The sequence below is a fragment of the Aythya ferina genome (assembly GCF_964211825.1).
Source record: "Aythya ferina genome assembly, chromosome: 3".
Lineage (NCBI taxonomy): Eukaryota > Metazoa > Chordata > Aves > Anseriformes > Anatidae > Aythya > Aythya ferina.
Genome location: NC_140298.1, coordinates 52,596,077 through 52,614,045, shown reverse-complemented (window position 1 = coordinate 52,614,045; position 17,969 = coordinate 52,596,077). Strand labels below are relative to the sequence as shown.

The window sequence follows — 17,969 nt, the reverse complement described above, 5'->3', positions numbered from 1 at the left end:
CAATTCAGCCAAGAATGAGGTAAGGCCCAATTTATTCATAAACCCAGCTTTCTGTGAAATCAAGAGATTTCATAGGAGGGGAGGTTTTTAAGGGGACATTTTTTTAAGCTGTTAAAGAAGACACCCTGATAAAGACTAGTTTTCTGAATTTACTCTCTGCAAGAAAATTTAATCTGCAGATGCTAATTTTTTTCTTACCAGAATGGACAGAAATCCCCAGTGTAAAAAGCCTCAGAAACAATGCTCAGTTCAAATGCAACCAAGGTCTAGCAGGAACAATGCTTTCCACACACTGGGCTTATTCTAACAATATTATGTTATTCAGTATGAAATTAATTAACTTGCTTTTAGAATGTGAATTTCCATATGGTGCAAAAATTTTATAAAAGATTATTTACCAAGAATTAAATGCTTGAAGATACTTAAAAGACATTTCAAGGAGAAGCACTGCAGTAGGAACAACCAAATATACAGAGAGAAAATTGCACATTAAGTGCCTGAAAACTGTACTCTCAGAAAATAGCTCCAATGAATCTGGAAAAAAAAAAATGCTTTCCAAATGAAAATGTTGGTTTGAAATGAGTATCCCCAAATGTCTAGGGCTGTAATTTAGCTAAATACAACTTGAAGATGGAGGGGAAGTAAGGTGGGGAAGGGGGGAGGAGAGAGGGAGAGAGAGAGGGAGAAAAAGAGGTGTCATGTGGAGTTGAGTATCAGACAGATGGAATCATGGGATATGTTAGGTTACACAGAACCTCAGGAGGTGGCCCCAAACCAGACCATTGTTGGCATGTGATGGGTTACAGCAGTGAGATTGGGTTCTAGCAACGGGACCTAGAACCAGAAGCAATCTTTGTCTGAGCCTCCACTGGTGATTATGTTTGGCCAATTCCTAGTCCATGGCTTCCCCAAAACAGGATGATTTCTTCTATGCTGCCGAGGGGGAAGACTTCTGACCTGAGCCATGACCTGGGAGAAGGTTATTCAGCCAGGCCAACCCCCGCCCCAGGGAATGCGAAAATATTAAGTGGTGAGAGACGTTATGTTGATGCCCATGCCTGTGTCCTAGCCTGGTTTAGTTAACTAATATATTTGCAAGCTTTTCTTCTCCATTATCCTCAGCTTATTCCCTGATCATCTTCAAGTTAATATCTCTGTTTCCAGGTGAAAAAAATAAGCTATAGAGTGAGAAGGATCAGAACGAAATTCAGGTCTCTGTAAGGATTGCAAATCAATGCTTTGATTTGATGGCTAAACTAAAATAACAGGAAAATAGTTTGGTATTGTCCAGCAAATGGCACTGTTGCAGACAAGGTCTCTCAACATTAAAACAAAAGCATATCTTATTAGGTCATCAAAGCTGCTTATTCAATCATATTAAACATTTCCTTTGGTATTGGTTTAATTCTCTTTCTTCATCCTTAAGTCACGTTATTTTTAAAGTGAGTGACTGAAATACTGTATTTGGATATGTCAGAATTTATGATTTCATGTCTGAAAAAAATTATCCTACATTTATCTAAGAGTATTTGCAAAAGTCAGAGTAAATTTTAGCATCCTTTCATCCTTAAACCTTCACTTTTTATTTTATTTTATTTTTCTCAGATCTACCACTAATATCTTCAGACTGCATTAAAATCTAGTGAGGCATGCCTATGCACAGTCACCATGCAGTCTGTGGCATCTCCAGCCACACTTTCCAGAGTTTCAGTTGATGGCAGAATCAGGGAGCCCATTCAGATGCTTAATATCTGAATTTGGATGTTTTCAATATTTAATTTTCCCATATTCTCATTCCCAGGATTGGTGTTTCATGTTTTAGAAATGTAAGCTAACTATTTTGCAATTGATCCCCTTGACTAACAGAGAAGTTTGTCGAATATTTCTGAACAATGTAGGCAGTTTCCTTGGGGGTAGTGGTGGGGTGATTCTTTAAAAGGGAAAGACATTTGATCTGCTTGACTGTTCTACAGGTCTGAAATCTGAATTCCTACCAAAACCAAACCAAACCAAACCAAACCAAAATCTTTGGAATAAGCTAAAATGGATCTAGATCTTGTAAATACTGAGAAATTAGTTCTGTTTCACTCTGTTTCTCAGTGCTGTTGGAATCTAAACTAAAACTCACAGGGTCATTTTCATTAGTCTTAAATGAAGAATGGTGTTGTAGCTGTATGTCACAGAGCAGTCCAGAACTCAAACAGTCCTGAAGCATTGACAATTTTCGGATTGATGTTTTTGTTTGTTTGTGCGTTTTTTGTTTGTTTGTTTGTTTTGTTTTGTTTTTCTTATAAATGGAATGCTAATAATTTCTTGCTGTACATAAGGTGACTGCAGAAACAACCCCACACATGTTTTATGGCAATATACATTCAAGGAAGATTCGAATTTTAAGTATAGCATATAGCTGAACTGCACCTTGCATACCCAAATGAAACCTTAATTTATCCCTCCTGTACGTATGTATATTATCTTTAAATATATTGACATACTTTTCATGGGGCAATAATTCATCAGTGCCCAGAAGAGAGAGTATTTATTAAATGAGCAGTTATTCTGCCTTTGGTTGTTTTCCTAGCCACTCAGTGTCTGGTGCCTTACTATCAGCACACTATCTGAATTCAGCTATGACATCAGAATTAATTTCTTTCCAGTATTTCCATGCCACTGTAGCATTTGAGTGTTTGACAACTGCTAATGAATGTACTTTTTTCAATACTTGCGTGAGTTGAAAGGATGAAAAATGAGGCTGAGAGAGATTAAGGTCAAAAGTATATACAGAGTCATATGCAAACCTGAGATTTTAAGTACCCACCATTAAATAGCATTTTATATGTTCAAAGTGCTACTTCCCTTGTCTGCAGCTGCAAGGGTAAATGTTTAACACTTACATAAATCAGACTGTAGGACTTCCATTCAGCACAAAGAAAATTACAATACAACATAAGACTACTTGTGAAGAATTTGATTCAAAATATTTCTAAACTTCACAGAAGGATTTGTGGCAGAGTTAGGCAAAGAATTCAGTTCTTCAGGCCATCAATCAGCTGCCTTCACATAATAATAGTTGGAATTTTTGTCTCATTCCTTTTTTTTAGTTACCGGTACTTGTGAGAAAGGAGTAGAGAATTTACAAACAGTGTCATATTTCACTACATAAGTATGATACATTCCAGAGTTGATCTTTTTCATATACTGAGGTAGTCGTTCACTTATGATTATCCTGTAATTATGAACATTATAATAATCGTCATCATATCAGAAAGTGGAAGCACAAAGTTGATCAAATAAGATTTGCAGAGGTCATTTAAATTTGGACTTATTAAAAATACATGTTGCAAACTGTTTTTTCTGTGAGCAGCTTCTCACCTTCTGAAGAGGACATTGAGAGAAAAAAAGAAAAAAAATATATCCTTTTGCTTTGTGTTTAAAGTCACAGATAGCTGGTCTGGATCATACTGGTGTACTTGCCAGTATGGCAACTGGCACTTGCCTTAATGCAGGAGGCAACAGCAAGAGAAGACTTTCACTACCCGAGCAGCAGAGGAAGGGTGTCAGTGATATTTCCTAACAGATGTGAATAGTGACACTGCTTCAGGTTAGATGAAGCAAAATATAGAAATACACAGAGGCATATGCCATTGCTGCCAGTGACCATATCTGCTTAGTCCTTCTGCAGCTGTTCCTTTTTCAAACACTCTTGCCTGATCTACCCAGCTCCTCTTTTCCCATTCTTACACTTACCTCTGCCTTTTCATTCCAGTATCAGCCTTTCTGTCCAGAAAGAGCAAATTCCTCTTATCTGGTGCCTGGAGTGACTCCCCTGGCTACTTCTCCTGTGCCCAGATTCCCCACAGGCTCCTCATGCAAAGCTCTCCTTCCCCCCTTCATTACTATTTATTTTCCTTGTGTCCTGGACTGGAAGTTTCCACTCTTCTGCCTCTCTCTAAACCCTTCACAAATGTCTGCCATGACAACATTTCAAATTGGTCTAAACAGAATTATAATATTTTAATTAAAAAATATATATTTATAATACCTTTAAAACTATGACATTTAATTTATGTAAACAGCCTTGCCTTATGTGATTTGTACTTACATGTTTTCTCCTTTGGACTGGGACTACCTCACAATGCAAGCCCTTATCAAAGTAACCAGTCCCACTGGAGTCCCAGGGTTCTGTGCACTGGGACACTTTGCTGTTGGGATAAACGGCAACTGGAACCATATCTTTAAAGAGCCAATTGAGAGATGTCGTAATAACCACAATATTTGATAAATGACGTAATATTTCTCCCCCCCCCCTCCATCAGTATTTCAGTTCTGAAATAAGAAAAACACCATGCTTTTATGATTTGAAAACTATTGAAATCAGTTCAGAGAGTAAAATTAATCTTTTTCAATTTTCAAGGAAAAAAAAAAATCCATAGGACTTTCATTTGGCAGACATACGAATTCTTAGAAGTTTTGACAGAAAAATGCTTTGGTGTTTCAAACACCAAAACATTCCTTTTCATTAAATATACATTCAAAAGGAAATAGACATTTATATGATATGCCAATAATAATAATAATAAATAAATCTACAGATGCATTGAGAGGGACAGTTTTGCAATTTCAACCACATGCCAGTGTTTCTACCAGCTGTCAAACTGCACTGCAGTCTAGATGTGAAAACATAAATAGACATATAGAAATTACAAACCCTGCAATCACTGTATATTAGCATTCGGTAAAGCAGGGACAGAATATCCCTTAAAAGACTGTATATCTAGACCTGCCCTACAGGTACTTATTTTAAATTGTCTTTACAACCTTTCCAATGAATAAGCCTCTGTGTCTGTTTGGAGCTTCACTGCCTAATGTGCAGCCTACACCCTCTCTGCTGGAACTTAAGCTCGTTTCTCCTCAGCTATTTCCAGTTAGCCTGGAGAACAACTCGGTCACTGCCCTCTCAAAACAAATCTTCCCTTCCCAGGATTCCTGCCACATCTCTGCCTCCAGCCTTCTCTCCACAGATTCTCCTCTCCAATCCTCCCGTCTTCTGGCTCTCTCTTAGGCACTGCACTTGCATCTGAGTGGACAGGAAAGCCTCTGAAAAAAGCTTTGCCAGTCTCTCCTAGAACTGCATATTTACCTCTTCATCTGTTTTGATGTTAACAGAATAAAATTTGCCTTTCCTGCATACTACTCTGTTGACTTGTATTTAGTTTATGATCCTCTCTAACCCTTAGATATTTTACTGCAGTACCCTAGTCAGTAATTCCCCAGTTATTGTGCTCGTACATTAGATTTCTCCTTCCTAAAGGCAGGACCTTAGTGAATTTCAGAAATGCTTTATGTTTCACCTTCTATTCCAATAAGCAGCACTATAAATACATTCTCTTGCATACTTCAATTTCAAGTGGCCCATATACATATTTCTGCTACTTTTAACAATGGGCAGATACCATCTGCTTATTTAAAAATGAATGGTACTTTTTTTGTTGTTGTTGTTGTTGTTGTTGGATTAAATTCTCTGCAAATTATTGTTTTGTTATATCTTTTTAATCTATGATCTCTGAGCACTCTCCTGCTCGTTAAGGAATAGTACCTTTAAAATATATATTTTGATCCAAATCCCCAGGATTCAAAATAATGACCAGGTAATTTGCTCAGGGTTTCTATGCCCATTTCTACCTCCTGTCAGTTTGGTCAGGGCACTGTTTCTGACATTTTCGTTTTCATTCAGTTAAGCAACCTCACAGGCTCTGGTGTATAAAGTCACACAATCTGAGGAAATACCTTCATCCACTGCCTAAAAGCATGCCAAATTTTATGAAGAAGCTACTGACAGACAGAGTGCCTCAGGGCACTGCACAGATCTGATTTTCTGGCAGCAATACTGAGTTGTGTGGTGATGTGGCTCTGGGGACAAAAGCGACAGGGGCCTGAGTGTGGTAATCAGCTGTGTGCAGAACTATGTCAAAGTGGAGGGTCAGATGGGCAAAACGTCTCAGAGGGAAAGGACATCTCACTTTAATGTAAACAATTTGAAGAATAAAACATGTTTTAAAAGCTGGAAGCATGGGGGCAAAAAAAAAATGGTTCGACAGACTATCTCTGGAGTTTATCTTCTGCTGCTTTCACACATCTAGAAATATCTGGTCTCCTTTGTCTCCATTACAAAGCCAAGCCTCACAGACTAAGCTGAAAACTTGTAGTACTACATTTCTTATATAATTCTTATAATTAAAATATGGCTTTTAAGAAAAAGCTGAAGTGCAGCCTTTAATATAAAAATAACACATCGTCCAAAACAAATCTTTTCTCTGAGTTTCACTGTTCCTAAGCAAACTTTCTTCAGAGTTACTCATTTGCTACACTCATTTTTTGTTTCCTTTCTAATGTTTAAATAAACTACCACAATCCTAGCATCTGAAGAGAAAAAGTTAAATGCACTTAATAGATCAGAAAAGAGTGTTTCAGGAAATTCTGTCAGATTCCTACACTTACCTCCAGACTATTTCAAAGCTAAATGCCAGCAAAAACACAAGAATCAATCATAAATCTTCCGTTACCATGCCTTTATAGGGATTTCATGGGCTCATGTGTTCTTTTTATTCTTGGGCAAGCCTTTTTTCCAAATATTTCAGATGCACACAATTACACTGTAGTTTAGCCAATTACCCAGACCTTCTTTAAATTCCTGTAATAATCTTTCTATGACAACATTAAATGGGACATTTTTAGAGAAAAACATTTGAAGGATATAAAAGTTCTCTATTACACCAACTTCAAAACTGATATGTCAAATAAGAATGCAGATTGTATAACACATTACAATTCAGATAACACTGTTTTAAAATTCCAGTCTAAATTCCTATCATCTCAAATACCAGTGTTTCTTAAAATGATGTTTTAAACTCAGAATATAACTTTAAGTTGTACGCTTAATTTGCAAATGAACTTCTGAAATTAAACAATGTTATAGCCACATATGAGCCTAATAAAGAAATTAGAGGGCTCTGGGCCACAGGAAAATAAACCTCAGGAAGATAAAATAAAGGACTACCTGAAGTAGTGTTTTTAAGTTCTTCAAAGTGTATGCAGATCTCTTGAACTAACTGATGTAAAGCATTGAGGAAGAGCTTACCAACCAAGCCATTACAACACCTGGTACCAGCTACTATCAGGAATAAAGGAAAAAGACTAAGCAGAGGTCCCAAGCCTCACGATGACATGACATAGGCAGCAAGAAAGCTGCTGGGCCACTTTGGAAAAATCTACACAAAAGGCATAGCTGACACCTACATGTAAAAATGCTTCTGTATTTGCTCCAGAAGACATGGTTTATCCACAGCTCCATGTTTGTGCCAAAGTTGCTGGAGAGCAACTTTTTACACAAACAGATAATCATAGGACAAGCCAAACAGTTTTAAACTAAAAGACGGGAGATTTAGATTAGATGGTAGGAGAAAATTCTTTACTCAGAGGGCCGTGAAGCACTGGAACAAGTTGCCCAGAGACGTTGCAGATGACCCATCCCTAGAGGTGATTAGGGCCAGGATGGATGGGGTTTTGATCAACCCGATCTAGTTGGAAGTGTCCCTGTCCATGGTGGGGGATGGTGGAACTGGACGGTCTTTAAAATCCCTTCCAACCCAAACCATTCAGTGATAAAATGATACTATGGAAATAAATAAATAAAACAAAAACTAGGAACCCTCCCCCTGTATTCTTTGTGCACTCTAATGGTGCACAATCTAGTTCCCAGTGAAAGTAAAAATAATTCCTAAATGTACAGACCCATTTGTGCTTAAGCCAGTTTCACCAAAACAAATTATTTGTATATGGGACCTGTATGATCCTAGTCATAGGAGCAGACTGACCAACTTGCAGACCATGGCTAGCCTGCAACATGAGTAGCAGATGAAAGCCAGCATAGGAATGAAAAAATGCATCTTGTGGTGCAATACTGGCCTGACAATCAAAAAGACAGAGGCATCAGTCCTAGCTCCTGTGCAAACAATATGTTTCCCAGAAATTCAAATATGACTAATCTCTTGGATGCTTGAAAGCATAACAAGTGTAACAGATGGGACAAAAGTGGATGATCTGCATATGGTTGAGTACTACCAATCACAGGACAGGCGACAGAAGCCTGACAGAAGGCAAACAAACAACCAGCCTGAAAACATGTCGTACCTACCAACCATTGCATACAAGGGCTGTATCCCACCTACAAAGCTGAGCTATCAGGCTAACAAAATACCAATACCTTCTAGCTTGTTACATAGCCTACTTCCGTAATTAAGAAGAATAAGTAACAAATTTTGTCAAGAGGTCTGGACCCTAGTAGGGAAAGAAGCAGTTTGTCCTTTCATTCAATGTGGAGGAAGAATGGATGCACAGAAGTATGATGCCACACAGAACTGGGGAAGCTTGAAAGGAAATATTGCCCCAGCTGAGGTACTTGACTCATTCTAGTCCTCAGGGAAGTGCTGAATTCAACTCTGCATGCCAATTCATTCTTTGAAAATTAATGAAAAGTAAATCATGTGGTAAACAGATTGGACTTCGAAACAGAGCACTGAAGTCTGGCAGAGACATGTATAGCCTAGTAGTTATGAGTGTGCTAGCAAGGCCTAGTTGTTACATGTGTGCAACAGGGCCGTAAGGCCAGGCCATGTTGACCCACAATGAAATAAAACATAAAACTTCTCTAACACATTTGTCATAGAGGATCTCTGGAAACAGAAATTTACATGTGCTAAAAATACAGCTGAAAGTATAAAAATAAGAAAATAAAATTAATAAGAAATAGATCTTGAACATACTGTCATATAAAGGATACAATTTGAGACACTCCCACCAAACTGTTTTTTAAAGTGATTTCAAATTTCTTAGATCCTACAGCTCTCCTTCCCTTCAAGGATAGTTGTTAAGTATTCAGAATGCCTCTAAGTATTCCCTAGGAACCACTTCTGAAAATTTGGTGTTAAGGGCTGTAAAGGCTGTCATTTAATTTTATGTTCAAGAAGCAGTAACTGTAAACTGCTGTCAAACTGGATAGTCTTGCTCTCCCTCCATTTCTGGCCACAGACACTAAAAGCAAATCAATCCTATTCAACACAGTCATAAAACTTGAGCCAAGAAAGGAGGCCAAAAAATGCAGGGTGAAGAGAGAAGGGGCCCAACTGTGTGGTCATATTGGCTTGCTCCTCAGGGGAATCGTGATCAGAAATGTGACAGGGAAAAGTCCCTTCTAGTGACAGTTTTCAATTAGAACATTCTAATGATTATATTACAACAGTATGAAATATTGAAATAGTGGATTGAAAAAAACTGTGTTCTTTCCCTCATTCCTCTGTATCTTTCCTTTCCTGCATGCAGACTGCAGATCTGATCTCTTTTACTTTGTGTATGGTTGTCTCAATCATCACTGATAATTGAATAGTATATATAGATTTTTTTACATATCTACATTATCTAAATTAACCCAAAGTAGCTAATTTATTAATTGAGCTTATTTCCATAGATATATTTGCATAAACTGACTGTTCAATCAATAGTAAGCAAAGAACATATGGCTTATGAAATGTAGAACATATGTAGTCAACTGCACATAACATGTGTTTGCAAAACTGCCAGCTGTCTTATTTTGGGTAACATGCATCAGTGTGTGAGAAATCAAGCCTGTGAGAAATCCATACTATTGCCTTTTGAGTTGGTGATAATTTCTTTGCAAGACAATAAGAAGTTGCATTTTGTTTGGTAAATACATGCCATCTGTTTGTGTTATTTCTTATTCCTCATAGTAGCAGAGAATAAGCGCAAATACCTCAGAGGTGCCACAACATAGCACCTCATTAATCTTCCCACTTTTTATTGTTGGTAGACAGTAATTGCTCCCTGCCCTATAAATTACAAAGGAAGGAAAAAGTCTATTAGATAGACAAATGCATGTAGAATTAACTGTACAATATTATGGACACAGCAGCACAGCAGTCAGATTTGTTGTGACATTTATAAACATATTATTAGCTGCTCATAAGGGACACACATAATAGCAGTGTACTAGACACAAGGAACACCTACTGATCTTTTTTCCCAAATATGCATGCTTCTTATAAATAAAAGAAGAATAGAAAAGAAAAAAAAAAGTAAAAAACAAAACAAACAAACAAAAAAACAGGTTTCAACTTAACCTTTATTTGTTCCATAGTATTCTCACATAGCTACCTATGCAAACAAATAGTAATGATAAATATATAAAAAATCTGTTTACTCATTTTTAACCAGAATATTCACATCATGTACGTTGCATATAGCTGAATGTTGGAGTGTATGTTGCACTAAGCTTGGCATAGCAAACCTATTAACCAACCATCAGCCAGCACAAACCTCATCTGGAAAGCCACAGCTCACAGTTTTGCTGAGGCTAGAGAAAGGCTGACTGCACTACTTCCCTCCTCACCTCTACGCTGGGAAGGCACACAGGATCTGATCACAGACACTCAACCACTTGTGGTGTTGGGACTGAGCAGCAGCCAACAGCTATAAGTCACCTGCCTTTAAAACAGCCTAACAGATTTTGCATTTCTTCTGACCAAATTAGTCCCAAAAGTTTTCAAGACCTCAGATTCCAGATGTTAATGTTCTAGAAAATGACCTGAATGAGCAACAGGTTACAACACAACCCCAAGCTCTCATCTTGGCTTAATGTGGTGCAAAGATGACCAAAATTAAAGTTTCATTTACAAATGGTCTCTATATTCAAAATACTTAAAAAGCATATCTCTATAAGTAATTCAAAAGCATAAAAAGATTCAAAAGAAAAAAGGCACATAAGCCATATTCTTGATTATTGTTCTCATTTGCTGATAAAATGTGGAAAACCATTTGCACTCCTAGCACAAGAGCTCAGCTTCTGTTCCATGTTCTTGAGCACACATCCCAGAGGTGTATACACAGCAGCAAGCACAAGAAAAGGTAAGTACACATAGCTCTGCATCATGGGCCTTACAAGAAGGCATGCTGCTGCACATGCTAGTGAGTCAGGAGGTGAGAAAAAGACATAGAAGAGAGATAAAGAGCATCTGACCCCTGATATGATAGAAACCCCTGAGTATGCACAAAATCTGCCATACAGAACAGATATACATACATAACTAAGGACCATCAATCTTAGTTGAACTTACAGTGTAATAATAGCTACCTGCACATAGGTTTTGGTTTAGAATTGATCCGTATTCAGTGGGACTTCCAGCAAATGGTTTGGGTTGAGTTTAGGGTGACAGGAGACAGTTGTTAGAACTCATCAGTTGGAATTCAGCTAAAACCCTCAATATATATTCTCAGACAAGAAATTAAACTGGCTTCAGTTTTTTTCCTCAGAGTTTAAGGTGTTATTAATAAATAAATAAATAAATATTATTTATAGTTTAGCAACAAGATTTTTTTCAATACAATTTTTTTTTTTTGTCCTTCAGAATCTATCTACTCTGCTTAAAAATACTCCAGAGTAACTACAAGGATATAATAAAGTATCCTTGCTAAATTAATGAATTATAGCAGTTCAGTCTCTTGTTATGGATGGAGTATATGCTCATAATTTATTAATTACCTCACATTAATTAATTTAGGTAAAAAATACAGATGAAATGGGTTTATATATTATGCAAAATCATATTTAATAGGAATTGCTCTTTTCTAGTAGTGTTAATTCAGATCAGTATTAGACTGCAGCTAACTTAATATTAATCTGATTTTGTGTGTATCTGAATCTGTAAAAAACTTCAAAGTGATCTCAGATCCTCTGATTGCAAATATAAATTAATTTTTACCACATCACCTTGTATAAGACTGTTCGTTCCACACAGCAGCTATGTACATGTCTAATGATAGAAACATAGCATCTCATGTCCTCAGAATATCCAAGGGTTAAACGGGAAGATAAAAGAGATTGAGGGTGCTGATAGTACCAAAGTAGATACCTAAGGAATAAAAGTAGCTCTTCAATTGGTTGTTTCACATGACAATTTTAGCATATAGCATAGCACAGATAAAAAATCCTGGATGGCATATTCTGTACATCTCTCTGTTGCAGAAATACCTGTTGTAAACATTTCTCTATTGATTCCCATGTAATAATTCATGATATATAGTATATAAACCCCTATTCCTCAGCTATGCTGAGATGACTGAGATGTAGAGTAGAGCTAGTGATTTCATTTACTAAGGACTGAGATATCCAACTTTATTTTCAATAGATCTAAATTTCTTTTTTTTTTTTATTTCAGTTTGGAATATTTTGGACTAACATATTTCTAGAATTATACATTTTCTAGGAGTCTCACTTCTCACAAAAGCAGTCTTGAATATCTCTCATGCTCAGACAGTTAAAGCTACAATGAAATCTCTGATTCGTAATCTTGGATTCAGAATTGGCCATATGACACAGGCCATATCTTTAATAAAAAAAAAAAAAAAAAAAAAAAAAAGTCCATTGATGTCATCGTAAAAGGATCGAGAAGGCGGCAGATGCAGACCTTGCAATTTCTCTGGGACAAGGAGATTTTTCCCAAATAATATGGTGACAGGTCTACCTGTCTACCACCTCCAGTTTCTATTCATTTTAGGTTGCTATGTGACTTAAACATGGTTCTTGGCAAAAGTCATGATCCTGAGTTGCTGGAGACCTGTCCTCACTTATTTCTCACTATATGTGTCCTGTCATAATCAAGACAACACATTTTGCTCAACTCTCCCAGGTTTTAGTTCTGGAACAACTTGGAGGGAGAGCAGAGATGTGAGGCCAGCCTCTTAAGCAATACTGCTTTCAGGTTGCTTGCCATTTCCACACATATCAACATTTGTTGACAATAAAGTGAATTAGATAGAGAGGAAACGAGGCATGTATGAGTCAGAAAATGGGTCATACATGAAAACAGCTTGAAGCTATTAGTACCTAATGTTGCCATTCAATGAATAAAAAAGAAGCTGATGCTAGATGTTCAGCAATGTTTTAGTTATTTTTGAAAATACACTCTTGGCCCTAGTAATTTTCTTAAATGCTTTCAAAAAGAGAGCAATTAATATTTTTCATGGACTGGCTTTTGTACTGAAACACATTTCTTCTTCTGAAGAGTAAGTCTTTCAGTGCTTTGCTGAAATGAAACCAGGAAAATCCTTCATCCTAAGTAAGGGAGCACGGGTCATATCTCAAATAGTGCATTAATTCCTTGTTTCTATGCAGTCATCCCTTATCTGCCTATTAAATGAAAGCAAAGTAAATGAACATACATGTACATTTCCATGTAAGGACTGAAAAGCAAATATATCCATGCCATTTTGTTTTGTTTTTCCCAAGAAAAACACTAGGTATGCATGATTAACAAGCCAGCAGACACAACACTGGTGTGATACCATTGCTGTTCTAGCTACAAGTGCAGAGCACAGCACTGTGTGGGCTGCTGCATGGAAAGTTAACACCCCAGCCAGACCCAGTATAGGAATGTTGTTCTACACAGCCCCAGATCCATACCTCCTGTTTCTCCTTCTTGGCCTTATTTGCCCCATGCTCTGTAATATATACTTGTTCTGTTTCAATTCTGTTGGCCCCATTTCTGGTCTCAGTCCCCAAGTACCTTGAAATTCCACCCTTTTTCTCCAATCCACTGTGTAATTTCTCCTTCTACTTGACTTTTTTGGTTCTTCCCAAACTCTTCCAGGTCACAGAATCACTAAGGTTGGAAAAGACCAAGATCATCTGGTCCAACCACCCCCCTACCATGTCCCTAAGCACCATGTCCAACCATTCCTTGAACAACCCCAGGGACAGTGATTCCACCACCTCCCTGAGCAGCCCACTCCAATGCCTGACAGCTTTTTCTGAGAAGAAATGTCTCCTAATTTCCAACCTAAACCTCCCCTGGCACAACTTGAGTGCAAGACCCGGTACTTAGCTATGTTGAACCTCATCCCATTGGCCTCTGCCCATCAAAAAAACTCTTCCCTGACCAAGAATTGAACCTGGGCTGCGGCGGTGAGAGCGCTTAATCCTAACCCTTAGACCACCAGGGATGGATAAGACGCATAAATAAAGTCCTTAAACAATATCTACTTTCTCCTACTAGACCTCTCCCTCATTTTTATGTCTTTGTTTTGTCTGCCAGTTCACAACAGCTTGCTACAGAGATCCTTACCAGAGATTCAAAGTTTTCACCTTACCAGGTCCACCTGGTTGTTTCACTGGCCCCATTCTGTTCATCAAAGAGACCTCTTTTACTTACTCCTCTTCCAATCATTTAAGCTTAGTTTTTGACCACATTTTACTGGTGTCACTTTTGCCAAACTCTTTAGAACTAATACAAATAAAGCAACAAGACACTAAAAACAGAAGAGAAACCATATCAGCATATGAGGAGATGCTGAAAGAACTGAATTTGTATAGTCCTAGAAGACTATACTGCTGTCTTCAATTGTATGCATAAAGGAGATGGAACCAAGCTCCAAGAAGGAGAAGGAAAAGAGACAAACTGCACAAGTTTTAAGAAGAAAATTTTGACTGGACATTAGGAAACAGTGAGAGTGGTTCAGCACTCTAACAGGTTGCCCTGTTTGGATGTGAAATCTTTATTTCTGGATATATTCAAAACTCAACTGGATAGGGGTGAGAGCAACCTGATCTAACTTTGAAGTTAACCCTGCTTTGAGCAGGCTGTTGGCCAGGTAATCTTCAGGGGACCCTTCAAACTTATATTACTCTTTGATTCTCATCTCACAGTAAATTTTCTTTCCCCTACCTGATACTTAAAAAGATAAGGTTTTTGTTTGCTTGCTTTTTGTTGATTTTGTCAAAACACTTTTAAAAGAGAGAGAGAGATAATCATCCAACACTGAAAAAGTAAGTCAAAGCTGGGCAGTGTAAGTAACCAGAAAAGAGAGTAACTAGGCAGACCTAATAATAAGCAACATTACTAAATCTACTAGAAAGTAAAATGTAGTTTTGCTCTGTGGTGTTTAAAAAGTTCTCTGTAGAATCAGATTTTTTTCCTCTTTCTTTGTTAATTTTATTCCTTGGATCAAGAAGTAGTAATAGTAATTTAACTTACCAATGTGCAACCTGCTTTAGCAATATTTAAATTCTTAAGCTGCAATATGCCTTGAAGGTGTTCTTAATATATGCCTTTTACAATTGCACTGGTTCTCAGATTGTTACCATTAGAATGTTAAATTAAGTTATTTTATATAGTTTTCTATCTCTCCACCGTACTCCATGCCTCTAATTGGGCTGCTCTGGGATTTTTAAGAATTTGCCGAACCACCATAACACCATTTCCAGGATTTGCATACATTTATCTCCTATTGATACCCCAGTAGAAGAAAACTAGGACTATATTTCATGTTGCATGGCAAGACAAAGCTATAAATATTTTTCAACCCACATGTTCTAAGTAATCCAAACCATGTAAAACTATTGTAAGGTAATAAATGTGTTACTGTGGCTCATATGTTGGCAACATACACACTTTTTCCTTGCTTGTGTTTATCAGTTTGGCTAAAGGAGAAGTATCATTTTACTGCAGAATGGAAGCAAACAAACAAAGCTGTTCTTTGACATATTAGCTCCCTAAAGATACTTAGATCCAGCACATGCTCTTGGCCTTAGTGTTCTTTGCCACTGCTACAGTTTCCTGGGTACAAGGATTCTGTGATACGTAATTTGAAACAAGGATCCCATCTCAAGTTCAAGGTGTAACTAATAACCAAAACAGCGAACACTTATATGAATTAGTTTTCTTTAGAAAACAGCTTATACAAGCAACTAAGTAGTAACTAGAGATACTGTTTGATCAAGATAGGTCAGCACAACAAATGTTTTAAGTAAGAATGCTTACTAGCCTTCTGAACTGTAAATACAGATGGTAAGATATTATATGACATTTTAGTTTTGCCAAAGAACAGATTTTGTAGAACTTGTCTTCAAAATTAAAAAATATATTTTTAGAGTTAGCACCTTCTAAGCTTACACCTGTTTACAGATCAACTTTGAAGAGGGAAAAAATGTAAACGTCTAAGAACTGGAATATGTTTCATGGATTTACAAACGAATAGATCTTGTTTCACAAACTGCAATTACATTTAAATTTCAGAAAATTAAAGGAAAAGGGAAATCAAAAGAAAGCTGTAGTTATTATATATTCCAATTTTAACTGGGCTGTATGTAAAACCAGCAGCAGAGGCTATCTGTAGAAGATATTATGAGTTTCCCAGTCTTGTTATTGAAGATTTAAGGCCTAAATTCTGTGCTGCTTCTGCAGCTGCTACTCTCTGCACCATATCTTCCTAACCATTTGTATTTACTATGGAGTGAGACTTTTCCTGTGTTGGAGTAAATGTCCTTTCTGTTTTCTTCCTAGGTTAGACACCTCCTTTGTATCATCCAAGGAAGTGTTCTATAGTCATGTCTTAGCAGCACAAATCAATCCTGAAGCAGACAGTCGTGAACAAAGCAGTATTTCACAGATCTGCATGATAGCCAGTAATAAAATAACAAAAAGGACTGGAACTAGTTGCTTTGTTATTGAAGTTGAATTGGACAACATTGTCACCACAGATCAATGAGACACCAAAAAATCTTCAATGAAGATTTTTCCCTAGGTTTTCCCTATTTTTTTTTCCTAGGTTTTCCCTAGGAAATTAGTTAAAATAGTTTCCTATCTGTTTATGATGATATGATGATTAAGATGAAAAAATGTACTGCTAGCTCACATAGCTAGCAATAGACTCACATAGACTGGAAAGTGAAATGCATGGACATTAAATGCAACCCAGTGCTACCTAGCTGCTCACTGGTGTGTCATCCTCAAGGGGACAGGAAGGCTCTCTCCTATAGCATTCAACAGCCACTCAACATAGATAGAGCTGCCTGGCTCCTGGTCATATAAGTTTTGACAGTTGGCAGTGTTGTGAGACAACAGCATGTGGAAATGGAATACAATGTGTTCCGCCCGTGCTGTCTGATATGAGACAGACTATACTCTTGAACAGTAGTTGCAGACTGATTTTCTACCCACTGGATGTTAAGTGGTTGCATGCAACATTTTTCATGGTTAGCCACCAACAACTTGCTTAAGAAACATTTGTACTTACTTCTGTCTTTCAACATTTACTGTTATTTTCTTCTATTAATGTCTTCCATCGAGTGGAAATAATACAAGAGACATCATTTCTCATTTAGAATAAGATGCTAGTGGTTGTGTCACTGGTTAAGAATGTCACTGGTTGGAAGACCACTGTTATTATTATGTACATCTATCAAATATAATTTATGCTTAGGACATTCATATTTAATCTCCATGTTTTCTAAGAACCACATGTCCTTCTTCTAATAAAAGGTTAGAATAAATTTTCAGATCACTCCCAATTCTGATATTATTATGCCTTGTCAAGGAAGATTATCTTGCAGATTGTTTTATGATCTTCCTGTCTCAAAGAGGAACAGTAATGCTAAGTATGTAGTAGGTTAAATCTGCAAGCAGTATCTTACATGTTCATTGTCTTGGGTGAGAAGAAAGATTTTGAGTAAAATGGTACAAGAATCCTCTCAGCAACTGGAACCTGAACTTTGCAGAAAAGCTGAAATGCCTTGCTTTGCCCAGTGTCACATTGATCAGGATTCCTAATGTGCCGTGGTAAAAGATGTCCTCTTTCATTTCATTGGAAAGGCCACTCAAAGAAATAGGGATAGTGTAGAATTCCAGATGTGACTTCTCTCTTTTTAGCAAATTTTCCAAGCAGCCCTCAAAATTAATGCAATGAAAGCAATGCTTTAAATTAGGATGTTGAAGGACAGCATCTCTGCTCTGATCTCAGTTCTGATGCCTGTATAGACAACAAAAAAAATCCATGCAGACAGAGCAGGGAGCCTATGATTGGTTTTAGTGTTTCATTATCAACAATATCAAATTACTTAGTCTCAG

At 37.2% G+C, this 17,969-nt stretch overlaps 1 protein-coding gene across 5 annotated transcripts in view; it reads right to left on the bottom strand.

Annotated features, from left to right (window-relative positions):
* Positions 1–17,969, bottom strand: part of ESR1 (estrogen receptor 1) — a 191,390-nt gene that overhangs the window by 87,455 nt on the left and 85,966 nt on the right. Inside the window, exon 1 of one of the 5 annotated variants that reach the window (XM_084515519.1) lies at positions 4,100–4,123. The exons of the other annotated variants lie outside the window; for them this stretch is intronic. Coding sequence (XP_084371645.1) covers positions 4,100–4,101 — 2 coding nt within the window. The 5' untranslated portion in view covers positions 4,102–4,123. Of the gene's footprint in view, positions 1–4,099; positions 4,124–17,969 lie in introns of those variants that run through there. 5 annotated transcript variants of the gene reach the window in all.